The sequence below is a fragment of the Nyctibius grandis genome, chromosome 11 (assembly GCF_013368605.1).
Source record: "Nyctibius grandis isolate bNycGra1 chromosome 11, bNycGra1.pri, whole genome shotgun sequence".
Lineage (NCBI taxonomy): Eukaryota > Metazoa > Chordata > Aves > Nyctibiiformes > Nyctibiidae > Nyctibius > Nyctibius grandis.
This window is the reverse complement of record NC_090668.1, coordinates 8,349,191-8,363,781: the sequence shown is the minus strand read 5'-3', so window position 1 is coordinate 8,363,781 and position 14,591 is coordinate 8,349,191. Positions and strand designations below refer to the sequence as shown.

The window sequence follows — 14,591 nt, the reverse complement described above, 5'->3', positions numbered from 1 at the left end:
ATCAGCAATCCAGGAAGTTCATGTTAAAACCATGCCCTCTCCTCCACAACAAAGTAACATCACAACCTGAAGGAAGAAATATACTAGAGACAATCATGAAGTCTCATCATTTGGTATAAAGCAGTTAATAGAAGATTTTAATTTTCACCCACTAACATCTAAATAAAAGCAAATCCTGGACAACTTACCTATCCCTATTGTAGCCTACTTCAGCTGTAGCATTTGGGGAAGGAATAAGCAGGTCTACTATTCCAGTTTCCAGTTCCTTAAAAATCAACAACACAAAAGCCTTCTTAGACACAGGGACAACCAACCTATTGCAGAAATATTACGACATTATAGCATTACAAGACAGAATATTTCACTATAGTGATGATTACTGCTTACAAATTAATGTGAAACATTTAAGAGAAAGTAAACATGGTAAGGATGATTTTTAGTAATACAAACAAGTCTATTTCAAGACCTGCCCTTACGTCAGACTACAATGGTTGTTTTACTGTGACTGCTCTGTGATGCATTCCTGGTACCTGTTTCAGAAATCATCAGAAGCCATAAGCTATACACCCTACTGGTGCAGCTTTGTCAAGAACCAAAAATGAAGCAAATTTTTCAACGAATTCTGTTCTGAACCCTCATCACATCTCATATTTAATGTAAACTGTCTAGGAAAGAACCCCAAAATTACACCTCAAGTCCTTACCTGAATCAACCCTACTCTAGTCTTACAGGCTTCAGAAGTGCCATTAAAAAACAGAGTTCTTCAGTTTCTTCCATCCTGTATCCTAACTCTAACTCCAGTGCCAGCTCCAGCACTATCCATAGCTGTTGCCCTGTCCCAGACTAAGCAGATACACGAATTATCCTCACTAATCCTCATTCTTTGGGTTTTGAGGCTCCTGGAAGATGAAGGAACAACGAAACTCCTCCAGTCAGCAGTGTCTTGGACCCTTCTCCTGGCTACAATCATAGTTGTGTCACAGGGCTGAGACACACCTTTAAAACTATAAGCAGTACACATTAGCATTGACATGATTTATCTTAGTCCTGGTAGTCTGAAGCCTTCAGTTTCCAAGTGAATCTGAAAAGATACATATGCTGACAATAGCAACAATATCCTGGTTACAGACAGGCAAAAACGGGCACTTTCTGCTACCGATCTCCTTTCCAGCACTGAACCTGAGAGGTGACACCTACGAGAAACACCTGCCTGAGGTGTTTCTGTATTGTATGCATGGAATGTACTGTAATCACAGAATACAGTGCAACTTCTCTTCCAGAAGGTATTGGCTGGACAGAATGGGGGGCTGCAAAATGCTCCCATAATGCGTAGGGGCCATCTCCGAATTCCAAGGGGCCAAATGTAATACTAGTTATAGTGTGGCCTTATGGCATCTCCTTGTCACAATCCAGGAAGATTTCTTTATCCTCAGAGACATCCCTGAACAGGCAGCTCTAGTGTTGTGGCTCAGGACTGAAAAACAAATATTTGCTAAAGCTGCAAAAAGGAAATTTGGAAAATACTAAAAGACACCAGAGAGAACAAAAGCTCTACTCAGGCATTTTGAACTAATAAGGCTTTTCATACCTGACACATTTCTGTAATAGTGTCATCAAACACTCCACCTGCATCATCAGCTCCTTCTCCAACCAGTTTCACTTTCCAGGCCCGGGAAGGTAGGCGAAGGTCTGATGCATTCAGCTTTACCACTTGTCTTGCTATCTGTACAAAAATGGGCTTGCATTTCCGACCTCTTTGAAAATAAAAATAAAAAAAAGAGACACAGCCATACAATGTAACTCAGACACGTAAAGGCTACTGAAGTCACTTGAGTATTTGGTATTTGTTTGAGGTCTAATACAATCCCTCTGAAAACAATACTGACCTGGTTGATATCCTTTTCACAGTAATCTGCGGCCCATAGTTTTTCCCCTGAACCATAGTTTTTCCTATGGAGCGCACCATGGGGAGCGTGTATACTCGCGGTGCTAGCAAGGGCCTTAGCTGGCCTTGAACTATTCCCCATGTTCCAGCATTGTAGTGAGATGTACTGTTCTGCAATAAAGTGGTATGAGAATAAACATATTAATAAAGGATATTAATCCCATTCTTTACAGAATAAAACCCTTCCTAATCACTAGCACTTCAATGTTTCAGGAGACAGACAGGTTAGCACTTTTTGGTTTTAGCTTTGAGGCTAGTAAGGCTTTTGGAAACTGAAACACTGACACGTCAATGTTAGCATAAGTGAAAATACATAACAATACTTTGACAAAGTTTGGTTTAATCCGGATTTATATATATATTTTTCTTTATTACAAAAAACCTATAGAACCTTTTACTAAGATCCATCTTGATCTGGTCAGAAACTCTCTAGCGACATGGCATAACACAACACAGCTGAGCTGGTTCTTTTCTCCAAATGGAATTTTACCTGGTTATTGGGACTGAGGTTAAGTAATCTCCATGAAGAGTACATGAGGTCAGAAAAATGGTACAGCAGTCTGAGCCTTGCTCTTACTGTATGAATGCTCACTTCTTTCAGTGCCCCATACTGTGGTGGAGTGGCATCAGGTAAACCAAGCTGTAAAGGCACTGAAACACCTGCACAGAAGAAAAAAAGCATTATTTCATAAAGGGTAGCTGAGATTAAGAGACTAAGATCATTTCAAAACCTGCACGGATATAAACCAAAACAAATTCTGCCCCAAACGTTCAGAAGTTCTTGTTGCAGTCATCCCCCAGGAAACACAAAGACTAAATCAAATGACCATACAAACAACCTCAGTTCTTTACCTGGAGCTCTTGGTGGAACAGGCGGAGCTGTCCAGGCAGCACTGTGGCAACGGCCGGCTGAAATTTGTCGCACATTCTTTCCTTGCAGGACTGTTATTAGGGTTGGTTCTCTGACATGGTTGGTATGGCCCAGTCCAAGCTGACAATTTATAACAGATATAAAAGGGACAAAGAAGAATCAACAACTGTGGTGATACTTCTAAAATTCTCTAAGCAAAAATTCAGAGCAAATGGTAAAAAACTGTATTAATCTAGAGCTTATATTGGGATAAAAATATTTACCGTATACATCTCTTATTATGCTAACATTTACCTTTTATTTTCAATAGAATATCGCATCCATACTCAATGGAAGCAGCAGCTCTAGGTGTCAGAGAGACCTTAAAACAGCTAGAGATTTTTTGTGAGCTCTTCTGCGCACTGAGGAACTAATCTATGCTGCTAAGTCAGATATCTACGTTGCACAGTCTCTCGTGCATAGTCAACACAGTTCACACGTCTCTTCTGTGCCATTTAAATACCATTTTTGTCTAGCACATAAATTCCTACAATAGTTTAAAAAACCACAATTTCTGTAAAGAGCATGTTTGCTGAAGCTGTTCTGACTTTTTACTGATAGTTTTGTATCATATTCTGAGTTCATATTCTGAAAATTTCATATTATAAGTTTTTTTTTCCTTCATATAAAACACATTTTTTGCACTGCAAGGAAAATCATTTAAAACAGGCTGTCAGCATTAAGTTTCTCTGAATTTTTTACCCTTTTTTTTCTCTTCCAGAAACACAAAGTAAGCACCCTATTAAAAACCCCCAAACCCAAAGAGGTTCCTCTCAGAAAATTATTCTAAACAACTTGCTCAACAACCCTTCTCAAAAACTCAATGCTGAAATACCAGGATGAACTTTGCCCAAACAGCCAGTATATCAAGAGGCTCTTTCTTATACTAGTAGCATGCAAAACTGTGAAAAAACTGAAGTCCTTCCAAAACTGTGAGTTATACATGGGGTGAGGGAGAAAAACGGACTTTTAAGGGCAGAGGGATAAAAATAGGGTCCAAAAGAAAAGAGAATTTATTATTTACTGATTTTTTTCCCTGACTTTAAAAATACTCTCTAAAAAAAGTTAGTTTATATTTTCCTTTATGAAAAGCATCTAAAGAGTTCACACATCTGATTGACACCAACTACAAATGTTATGATGTTGAAAAAATTGCTGACAGCTCAAGACTTAGGTAAAAATTTGTAATTTTTAAAAAAGCTTTGATTAGAATAATTTGGGTAGAATGTTTTCAGTGTTTTCCCAAACTACTACCATGTAAGAGCATAGGAAATAAAAAAAAAGAAAACAATGGGAATGCCTAAAATGTTATTATGGCTGAGGTAAGGAAGGAGGAGAACAAAAATAAAAGCTTTCTTTTCCACCAAAATAAAGACATTCCAGCCACATCTGTAAAGTACAATTACAGCCTTAGAAAGGTTAGAAATAAACAGGGACTAGCACATACCTGCCCTTCAGAGTTGCTACCCCAAGCATATACATCCCCTGTGGATGATAAAGCTAGTGTATGCTCTGCTCCTACAGCTATGTCTTCAATGAAGATTCCTGACAGTACTGGAACTTGTTGGGGTCTGTTGTGATTTCGAGCTCGACCTTCTGGCAAACCTATCAGGCGATCTAGAATTGCAAGCACATGTCTATATAAGTAAAGAACATTAAAAAGTGAATTTTACTCACAGGCAGAAGTTGGGGAGGGACAAAAAGCAATTCTACATACTCTTGGAACTGGGACACAAGTGCAATTGGTTAGGGAGAAATTTAGAGTATGTCTCCCACAAAACAGTGCTTGTTAATATTGCTCAAGCTGTTATCTTCACTTAAGTCTGAAACAAGATCAAATTCTATTAAAACAAGACTTCTAAATCTAAATGTATGGTTTTATAATATGTATGAATTAACTGACTTGAGAAGTTTAACCATGTCTAATTCAGTGCACTTGGAAATTCTCCTATCCAGATCTTTAAACAACTTGTGCAGGCATATGCTTTATTAGATGAAGTAAACCTTGAAGTAACCCAATGTTTTGGATATGTGAATTTCAATGAAGTTTTAGGAAAACACTCTTCAAAAAGTAAATTAGTAAATTGGAAGGCTATCCTGAGATCAAACTAGAAAGAGCTACAAATATGGATTTTTAGGCTTATGTTAAAATTGCATTGTTGAAGTTCCAAAATCTAGATTAGGTCAGCACAAATCTAAAGTAGCATTAGGTCAGTCTTATAAATATGTCTTTATATTCTTCCTTTTCACTTGCAATACACAAAAACCTGTAGACAGACAGGTCCAAATACCAGATTGTCCTACCTTGTCCAAAAGTATACACATGACCATCTTTTGTCAGTGCAACAGAGAACTGGGTTCCACAGGCAACTTTCTTTATTCCAATTCCACAAAGAATATCCACTTTCTAAGGGGTAAGTGAAAGGAAAAAGAGCTATGGTATTATGAAGATACAAACAGAAAGCAAACATGGACTTAATCTGTAACTCCTGCTTCCAAAAAGAAATCTTATAATTCCCACTGTGCAATGCATACATTGTAGGATTACTCTAATTAATGCTTGTAAATTAATACAGGAAACTAAGAGACAGTTTTCACTCCTTCTTTAATGAAACTGACAGCTTATTCTATGTACCATGATTCAAAAATACCTTTTCTTTACTAGGAGTGAGCGGGCAGTGGCATGGGATGAAGTAGATGAATGTGTAAACAATCTTCCTCCCAAATTCCAAAATAAGAAAGCACTCCTCTTTAAGCTAATCCTAAGATTTTCACTATTTCTATTGCTGCTGAGATAAGGTCACTCTTATTTACATTAAATCCTTTAAAGTATCAGGCTCAGCATAACGTACCATCAGAATTATTTACGCTAGATTGTATTTGGAGAGTATAGTGGATGGAATTAATAATTTAACTTCTGAAAATTACACTCCGAATACTGTGTAACATGTTTAACAACACTGAAAGTTCATGCAAAGAACAGTTTCTCTACGAATTCTAACCTGGGGCGAGGACTTTGCAGTGGAATTTCCCAAACCAAGTTTACCATAATCTCCATCTCCAAAAGCCCAAACCATTGAGCCATCTGTTGACACAGCTACAGTATGATTGAGTCCACAGGCCACCTGGTTGAGAGAAATGCATTATTAGCACTCTTTTTGCTAATTTACTACTAACTCAAACACCCCAACTACCTTTAAGAAAAACTGTGGTTTAAAAAATGAGTATCCTTTTAAAACCATTAAAACCTCCACTGCTTATTACAGTGTTCTAAAGATATTTAGAACCACAGTAGTATTTTTTAGATATTTGCTTCCTCTCAGCTCCTAGAACCATAGGATAGTCTTATGCTACACATGCTCATTGTTTAAGAATACAAAATACCTCATGAATTCATGCTTAAAACTACCTAAATCTTGACATGTTTAAATGTTAAAAAACATGGGCACTTTTGCAGAAAGAGGATCAAGAGAGTCAGGAAAGTAATTATTTAAAAAATTATGCACAGTCAAATTCTGCCATCATAATCAAAATAAAAGCCAAGGTTAAAAAAACCTGGAACACTTAAATATGTTGAAAACATCAGCTTTAAACAAAGATACATTGCTAGGTTTAGATAAACCATGCCTGTCCAATTTGGTAACCTTCCAGCGCTGTCACTCTTTCTGGAAGTTTCTTATTCGAAGTATTTCCAAGTCCTAATCGACCGTAATCACCGTTTCCAAATGTAAAAAGTTTGCCATCTGCTGTCACCACAGCTGAGTGTTTGAAGCCACATGACATCTGGAAGCAAAATAAACATTTTTTTTTACAAACATTTTAAATTTGAGGAGAAAATTATATTAGCTATTACATGTAAATATGTAATACCTTTTCCTCCGCTAAACTATATTTACTTTATAAAAGCTAAAATACGGATATTTTAGTACCAATGATTTCTCCAACAACCTCTCTCTTCTCAATGGTAACGATCCAGAGGAGGACAGGTGGATATTTGCGTGAAAAAAGGCTTTCAGATGTTTTATTTATTTATTTTTACCAACTACTGTTTTCTGCAAGCAGATTGCTTTTGTTGTACGAATATTTTATATTTTTATAAAGAAACCTCCAGTCAAAACCAAATATGTTTTCGTGCGTTGTTACAACACACACTTAGTACTTAGGAGGAGGTCTCAGTGACTAGTTTTGTAGGTCAAAGTCACCTGACAAGGACCAAGGGAAACTTCTATATGTCTGTATTTTGACAATCTTTTGATCACCCCTCCCTTCCATGCTCTTCTAATTTTTAGTCTTCTCCAGTAACAACTGTCAATTAACACCACACATCAACAGTGAGCTCTGTGATATTAACATACTTCCACTGGAAATTATCAACTTGGTTCATAAGGCTCAGAGAAGTAAGAAGTTGCCTATTTTCATTCAGCATATGAATTCAAACTGTCAAGACTGACAATGGTTCTGGAACATTCCTAGCACCAGGTTACCATGCCTGCAGTTTGTAGGAGACAAAAAATATTTTGGAACCTGCACCACTTCTTCTCCTTGCAGGGCCTCTATTTGTCTCGGCCTGCGCTGTCTGTCGCTGTTCCCATGTCCCAGTTTGCCATAATCTCCATCTCCCCAGCTAAAGACTTCCCCACTTTCTGTTAAAGCCATGGAATGTCCATCAGACCCACAAGAGGTCACCAGCTGTGTCACAACAAAGCCTGTTAAAGAAAAATGAGAAAACAAAGTTTAGAATAATTCATAATAAACTCTTAACATACATTTATCCAAGTGCCCCTAGTGGCAGCCAATTAAGTCTGGGGAAAGGAACCAACCACAAAAACAATTTTCTTGTTATAGCAATTTATTTATATTTTGAACAAAAAAATGTTCTCATGTACAACCTACGCTTCTGGCCTGCCATCAGTTTTGAAATTAAATGTTCCTATCTTGACCAAACACTTTTCCCTGAAGTCTTCTTAAAACTAAAGAATTTTAACATATTAGTCCTTAAATCTTAAGAAGAAATAAACACCTAGTTTATTTGCTCGATTTTTTAATTAAAGACTACAATATTTTAATGTGTAAATCTGCAAAAAATAGCATCAACACAGATAATATAACAAAATGCTTATTTGTGCTCTATCAATTACTCATTTCAAACCCAACAATTTTACCTTGCAGTGCTGAAATGACTGTTAACACATGAAGATCATCAGAATTTCCTTGTCCCAGTCGCCCATAACTCCCTTCTCCACAACCCAAAACCGTGCCATTAGCTTGAATGACAAAAGTACAATTCTGACCACAAACAACCTAGTTTAGAAAGACACAAAGGAGTTTTAATGATTTTTGTCTTAGATGCAGCAACGTTGTAATACCTGCATTACAATGTACATTCTCTCTTTAAATTTTTTTTTATTTGTAATTCTATCAACAGACTCTTCTGCCACAATGCAAATACCTTTGTGACAACCCTATTGACGTTAAGACTTCACTCACCCCATGCTTAATGAAGTCTTGTTACCCAATCACATCATCATAAAAATTACTTCGTTGAAACTTGCTACTAGTTTTGGCAAACCTTCTTCCAGTGAGAGAAATCACCATATACTCCTACCTGAGACTTAGTTTTGACATTTCCATCCTGAAAGTCAATGTTATTTCAGCAAACAAAACTGGCACATGTATTACGTTAAAGCTGTGCAGGTATTTTCAAATCATGCTCATATCAAACAATTTTGTTTTGTCAGATTTCAGTGGCTTCTTGGTTTGAATTTGTCAAATAATTAAAAGACTTCCACTTTAGTTAAAACACATGTTTTGGGGGTACTTCATAGCAAATTCAAACAACAAATTGAAAAGACTTTTAGAGAGCGGTTTTGACAAACCATACACAGTAAATCATTAAATCACGACTGTTTTTAACTGATCACCTGCTGAGCCTGAGAGAATGAAGGTGCTGCCACTGGTATCACGACATTTCTGCCAGCTTCGGCTAACTGTCCATGTCTTCCTGCTCCCCACAGATACACGTCACATTTGCCTCCCAAGTGCCAGTCCTATGGAACAGCATGAAAGAATGCTTTAGAACAAGAGTACTTTCAATAGCTTACGATGTTTAAAAAGAATTTAAAAAACCCCAAACCATCAATTTTACTAACCTCTGGCCTTGACGTTGCCCAAGACATTATCTGTTCATCCATACCATTGATCCATTTACTGTTATCCTACACAACAAAAGCCACAGTTACCACATCCAGTTCAAGAGATGCACATTATTTTTCTGTTATGTAATACATATTTTCTAACTAAGAACAATCTTGACATTCAAATTATTCTAAACAGTCTAGCAGTAAGAATGAATGTGTGCTGACTCAAATACTTAATTTTCCTCCACAGGCCAAGTTTCTCTCCTTACTACATCTATCTAGCAATGATACTGTTATCCATGACTTGCAATCCAAATCAAAAAAAGAAAAACAAAATTAATGAAGAAGTAATCTTTTCCTATTTACTGATGCTTAGGGCTTTTTGAAGTTTTAACTGCAAACACTGGCTTAAAATGTTATAAGCTTGCTGATAAAAAATTCTTAATCTAAAATTTCTATTTTGGTTTACCTATCATAACAAGTCATAAAGACAATTGACATTAGCAAAATAATTCGGTGTAGAAATGTGCCAAAACGTTACTCAAAAAATAGCATTGTAAAGCTCTACACTTCTTGCTTCTATCACATATGAAAATTACTGTCACAGTTACGGGTTGTTTTGTTTTTTAATATGCAACTGACTTGCACTCATTACACACACAGAGAGCAATCTTTACAGTACAGTCTAATCAGTTAATTAAAAAATAAACTTACACTTATTGCTGGTGCTTATGTTAATGAACAGAAATCTTTACAGTTCAGAGATGTTAACTGCATCATACCACATGCTCAATAACAACATGCTTCGCTGTTCAGACAATATAGCACATTTTACCAATAGGAGAGTAAGCTCATCCTCTGGAACAGGCTCCAGGTCTGGAACACTAAAGGATTCTGGGAACTGTGCTCCCTTGGCCAGGGCTTCAGCAGCTTTTATGGTAGTAGAGAAACACTCTAGCCAGGCCCATTCTGTGGGATTCCATGCTGAAGGATCAGGGAGGCAGTTCTGGTGATGAGGTGGTACCGGGGGATTGCACAAGAGCTGGTCTAGGTGAAGGCCCACAGCGAGTGATGCCAAACACTGCATGTAAGGACTGTGAACAAGCTGGTCTCCACAAACAACATGGGGCTAAAGGTGAGGGAAGGGGAAGAGAGAAATTGAACATGCAAAGTTAGAATTATATATTAATCAATTCAAAAATAGGAGTCCTTCAAAGCTAGTCCTGTCGGAAAATACTTTCCTCCATGTTTAATCAAACTTTTTCTAGTATTTTAAATATTCTCAAATTAGGAGACTACTAGCTTTGAGAATACTGAAAGACATTTGCAAAGAGCATGTAGGAAAGTCTTCTGGGTTCTCTGTGGTGAAAGACTGAAACCAGCTGAGACTCAGTGACCTCATGTCAGACACGAATTTTAGACGTTCGCATTAGCTCTTCTTACCTTTTCGTAAGCATACTGTTCCTGAAGCATTATTGGCAAACGTTCCAAGAAAGCTCGCATGCAAGGAGCCATATTTAATCCTAGAACTCCTTGCTGTTTCAGTGCGGTCCTACATGTTGCAAGGACGTGATTAGAAGATATCCACTCTGATGTACAGTTCACTACCAAGACATCCTGTTTAAGAGCAGTCACAAGACATTAGAAATTAAAAATTCATAAAGCAGGATTATTCAGCTCCATTGATTTATCACCAATCATCTTAGTTTCCATAGGGGCCAGAAAACACATAAACTTGAACATTTATGTCTCTGTTTGTGAATAATCTGCTGACAAATGCTACTGAGTAGCCATCTCCATCTGCCATTTCGTCACATTCCCATGGCACTACGATTATCACTCCAAGGAAGAATGCAAACACAGTAACAAGCAGAGTTCATTTCAGTGCATGCTGTAACCTTAGTTTAGGTGTAACTTTAGTTTAGGATTTGCCTCGTAATATGACCTTCAATATTTGGTCTGAATTCAGACGAGACTTTCAAAGAATCCCAAAATACTTAGAACCACATGCAGCATGACTCTACTAACAGAAGTCATAACTTCTGCCATATTTATCTTCATTCACAAAAGACAGTATCTTTTGGAATAATCAACTGTTAAGAAACTTCTGTACAGATGCCAGCAGATCATGACACAGCAAACATGGAAGTAAATTCTGCTGCTTCTTAAAAATTTATGAGGTTGAGGCTGCTTCAGATTAAGGTGGATCACTGAAGTATCTTATTTGCTGGGGGAAATGAAACATTTCTTCATGCTGCATAAAGGAAAAAAAAAATGTATTCTGCCTATTTTCATTGTCCATTTACGGCTGCTACCATTGAACAGAGAAGCTGATGTAACCAGTATACAGCATCCTTTATAACCACCGGCTCAGAAGGATTCCACCCGGCCCCCCCGAATTAAACATGGGATACTATTAAAAAAAAACCAGTCTTTTTAGGGTCAGGTGATAGTTGAAAGCCAAAACAATGAGTCTTGAAAATATAACAGGAGTTAGATAGATATTTCTATCTGCGTATTTCTAAAAAAAAAAAAAAAAAAAAAAAAAAGGAAAAAAAAAAGAAAAGAAAGGAAAAATAAAGACAGACAAATTGCGTTTTCTTTTAGTAAAAAATTTAAAAGAACATTACTTTAACACATGGTATCACCTTTGATCTGTTAGAGCAAGCCGCTACGCCAACTTCAGGTATCCATACTGCAGTCTGAATAGCTCCAGAACCTATCACGATACTCTGCAATACCGAACCATCCTAAGCAAAGAAGTGTTTTCAGTCAGTGTGTATCCACAGCTACTTTTCCATTCAAATGCATACAATAACATTCCTAAGAGGTGATAGTCTCACAAGCTGTTCAATAACTATTTAAACACTGAAAAGTTTATACTAAAAGCAAAAAAAAATCTAGCATTTTTATCATATTAAGGAGATAACAAAACTAAGGATTTAGGAGTGTTTAATAATCCACATTATCTGACTCTTGGAAAAGTTCTCCAAGTAAGAGAATATTGTTCCCACCTGTAAAGAGAGAGTGGCTGGTTCTAGAAAGCCTAACTAACATGACCAAGCCTACAGAATAAATCAATAGTAGAACCATAAAATATAAAATACTTCAATGATAAGTACAATTTCAATTTATATTTTATTATGTACAATTTTATACCATTATTCTACACCATGCTTTCTCTAATGTTTCTAACATAATGGGGAAGAAAAAAAAAGCTAGTCTGATGCCTTGACCATTTTAGATACTCATACTAAAAAAAGAATCATGCCACGTCAAAGATGATCTTACCCGTAAAGACCAAACATTCATGAGACCACCAAGTCCACCAGATACTAATGCCAGTCCGTCAGGACTGAACGCAACAGTCCGAACAGGAGTAATATGTCCTCTCAGTTGAAATACACACTTGACTTCTACTGCTTTTCGGTATCCATCCTGCAAATTATTTCATAGTTATTTACAGACAACGGCATAGCATAACAGCTTCTGTATTCTGCAATAAATACTGATAATCCATAGAGATGGGGTAATTTCCATAAGATAATAAAAGAGACCAGTACTATGCTAACGTTTTATAAACATCTTTGTCACATTATCATCTTTTGTCCCCTTACAAAATGCCATCAACATTAAAGACCACATTACCATTTACATAGGTGAAATTAATCTTGACTTAATTTTATCTAGAAAAAATTTTGAACTCTTATTAAATTTTAGTATAAATTTATCAACTTAAAAAAAAATGAAAACAGATCAAAATATAATCTTTAGCCAAATAAAATTAATTTTAACCTGTGATTTTTCATTTCCTGTTCTGAAAATCTCACGAAATGTTGAGATTTGAGTAACTCGCTCACATTCTTCTCCTCCCCCAGTTTCAGAATGAGCAAACAGAATTTCTTAAACACCAAGTTTACTCCTTTTACCTTAACACTTGTTTCGTGGTCCCACCATCCTTCTGAGAACATTGAGCTGGACTGCAGCGTGATTACTATGTCCTGGGGAACAGTCCAGACACACACCAAACCATTGTGGCATCCTCTAAAGGAAGTCAGGATAAATCAGAAAAACACAGTAAAGGTATTAACTAACAAAATATCAGTGGTCTGGTATTAAATTAAAATACCAGTAGTCTTCACTACCTCCCTGTAAAACTATATTGTATCAATTAATCTAAAGTAGAAAGGCATGTTCCCAATGGATAAAGGCATTTTTTCCTATTCCTCCCCCCCATAGCTTTTCAATTTTTACTAACAACTTATTCTCAGAAAAAATATTTGGATGAAGCAAAAAAAATTCAAGCAGGACCACCACACACAGGCCTCATGGCATGGAGAAAACAGTTGGCAACGTGACCAGAGCCACTCTTTCCATTTGAATTCTGAAGCCTCATGGATCTCGTGGCAACTGGCTTACTGAATAAATGTTATTTAAAAAAAAGACAAAACTTTCCTTCGCTCTGGACACTAAAGACTGGTAGAAAAGATGTACAAAAGAGCTATAAGAACAATTTAAAAAATCACATACGTAGCTAGCAAAAGCTGCAACTTGGGTCCTTTCCCTGGAAGAGCACACCAGGCAATGCCATTCACAAGAGCTGGATGGGACAGTGAATGCAGACGTCTCCAACATCCTCCCATACAGCCCCAGAGTTTCACTGTTTCTTCTTTGGCACATGTCAGGAGAACTTTACCAGTTGGGTCCCACTTCATACTAACAACCATATCCTATTGGATTTTTAAAAATTAAAAGTTGGTATGAAGTAATGCAGTAAGAACAGAGAGAGTTTAACTCTTAGAGCTAATGCAGTGTTTAATTATTAATAACAACATTTTATTCTCAAATAAATCGTTATTTATTTGAGAGTGAGTTGCAATTATGAAATCATAATGATACTTTTCAGAACTACCAAATTAAAACACAATCCTAGGTTCCTGAGAGAAACTAGAGGGAAAGCACAGGGAAAAAATGTTCTAGTTTCATTGCGCACCTTTCTTGATTGTTTTCTTCCCAAAGAAGTAGACAATTTTTCCTTCTTTTTTTTTTTTATATTATGAAACTGTAATATGAATTACCTTAATGGTACATGGTTCATAAACATATTAGGCAATGGGCCAGATGCAGCTTTGAGTCTAACTGAGGTAGGAAAGGAGAACAGCCCATAGTGGAAAAGGCAAGTATAGTTTTATTGTCACAGTGTGCTCACTTCTGTGACTACCGTGCTTCAAATACCATGAGCAGTTTATGGAAGCACTCAAGATGCTTTTACTACATCTACACATTAGGAATTCTCCTCTTAGCCTAACAAATCATTTATGGACTACTAATGACTTATTATTACACACTAGCCAAGCGAAGGATCTAAACCTTTACAGCTGCATATTTAGAAAAACATCTTTCGCTTTGCACAGGAACTTAAGCTTCACAAAAACATGTGACATAACCAAATTAAAATTTATTATGAGCACTTTTACAAAATAAAATAACTACAGTCTTTTAAATCCAGACATGCATAGCTGTGTCCTTAATACACTTCTGTTGCTGTATGAACGTACACTTCACAATCTCTAACAGCAAAAAAAGGCTATAAAATGTA

The 14,591-nt window shown here is 36.6% G+C and overlaps 1 protein-coding gene across 9 annotated transcripts in view; it reads right to left on the bottom strand.

The window, feature by feature from the left end:
• Positions 1–14,591, bottom strand: part of HERC1 (HECT and RLD domain containing E3 ubiquitin protein ligase family member 1) — a 101,909-nt gene that overhangs the window by 3,755 nt on the left and 83,563 nt on the right. For 8 of the 9 annotated variants that reach the window (XM_068410945.1, XM_068410946.1, XM_068410951.1 and 5 more), the window contains exons 56-74: positions 13,523–13,722; positions 12,922–13,036; positions 12,284–12,430; positions 11,641–11,742; positions 10,436–10,609; positions 9,828–10,121; positions 9,005–9,070; positions 8,777–8,902; positions 8,018–8,156; positions 7,380–7,561; positions 6,483–6,638; positions 5,858–5,980; positions 5,160–5,262; positions 4,303–4,472; positions 2,798–2,936; positions 2,436–2,605; positions 1,887–2,056; positions 1,589–1,754; positions 189–265 (exon numbers count right to left, since the gene is read on the bottom strand). In XM_068410945.1, the coding sequence (XP_068267046.1) occupies positions 189–265; positions 1,589–1,754; positions 1,887–2,056; positions 2,436–2,605; positions 2,798–2,936; positions 4,303–4,472; positions 5,160–5,262; positions 5,858–5,980; positions 6,483–6,638; positions 7,380–7,561; positions 8,018–8,156; positions 8,777–8,902; positions 9,005–9,070; positions 9,828–10,121; positions 10,436–10,609; positions 11,641–11,742; positions 12,284–12,430; positions 12,922–13,036; positions 13,523–13,722 (2,819 nt within the window). Of the gene's footprint in view, positions 1–188; positions 315–1,588; positions 1,755–1,886; positions 2,057–2,435; positions 2,606–2,797; positions 2,937–4,302; positions 4,473–5,159; positions 5,263–5,857; positions 5,981–6,482; positions 6,639–7,379; positions 7,562–8,017; positions 8,157–8,776; positions 8,903–9,004; positions 9,071–9,827; positions 10,122–10,435; positions 10,610–11,640; positions 11,743–12,283; positions 12,431–12,921; positions 13,037–13,522; positions 13,723–14,591 lie in introns of those variants that run through there. The other variant, XM_068410953.1, reaches the window with a different exon arrangement.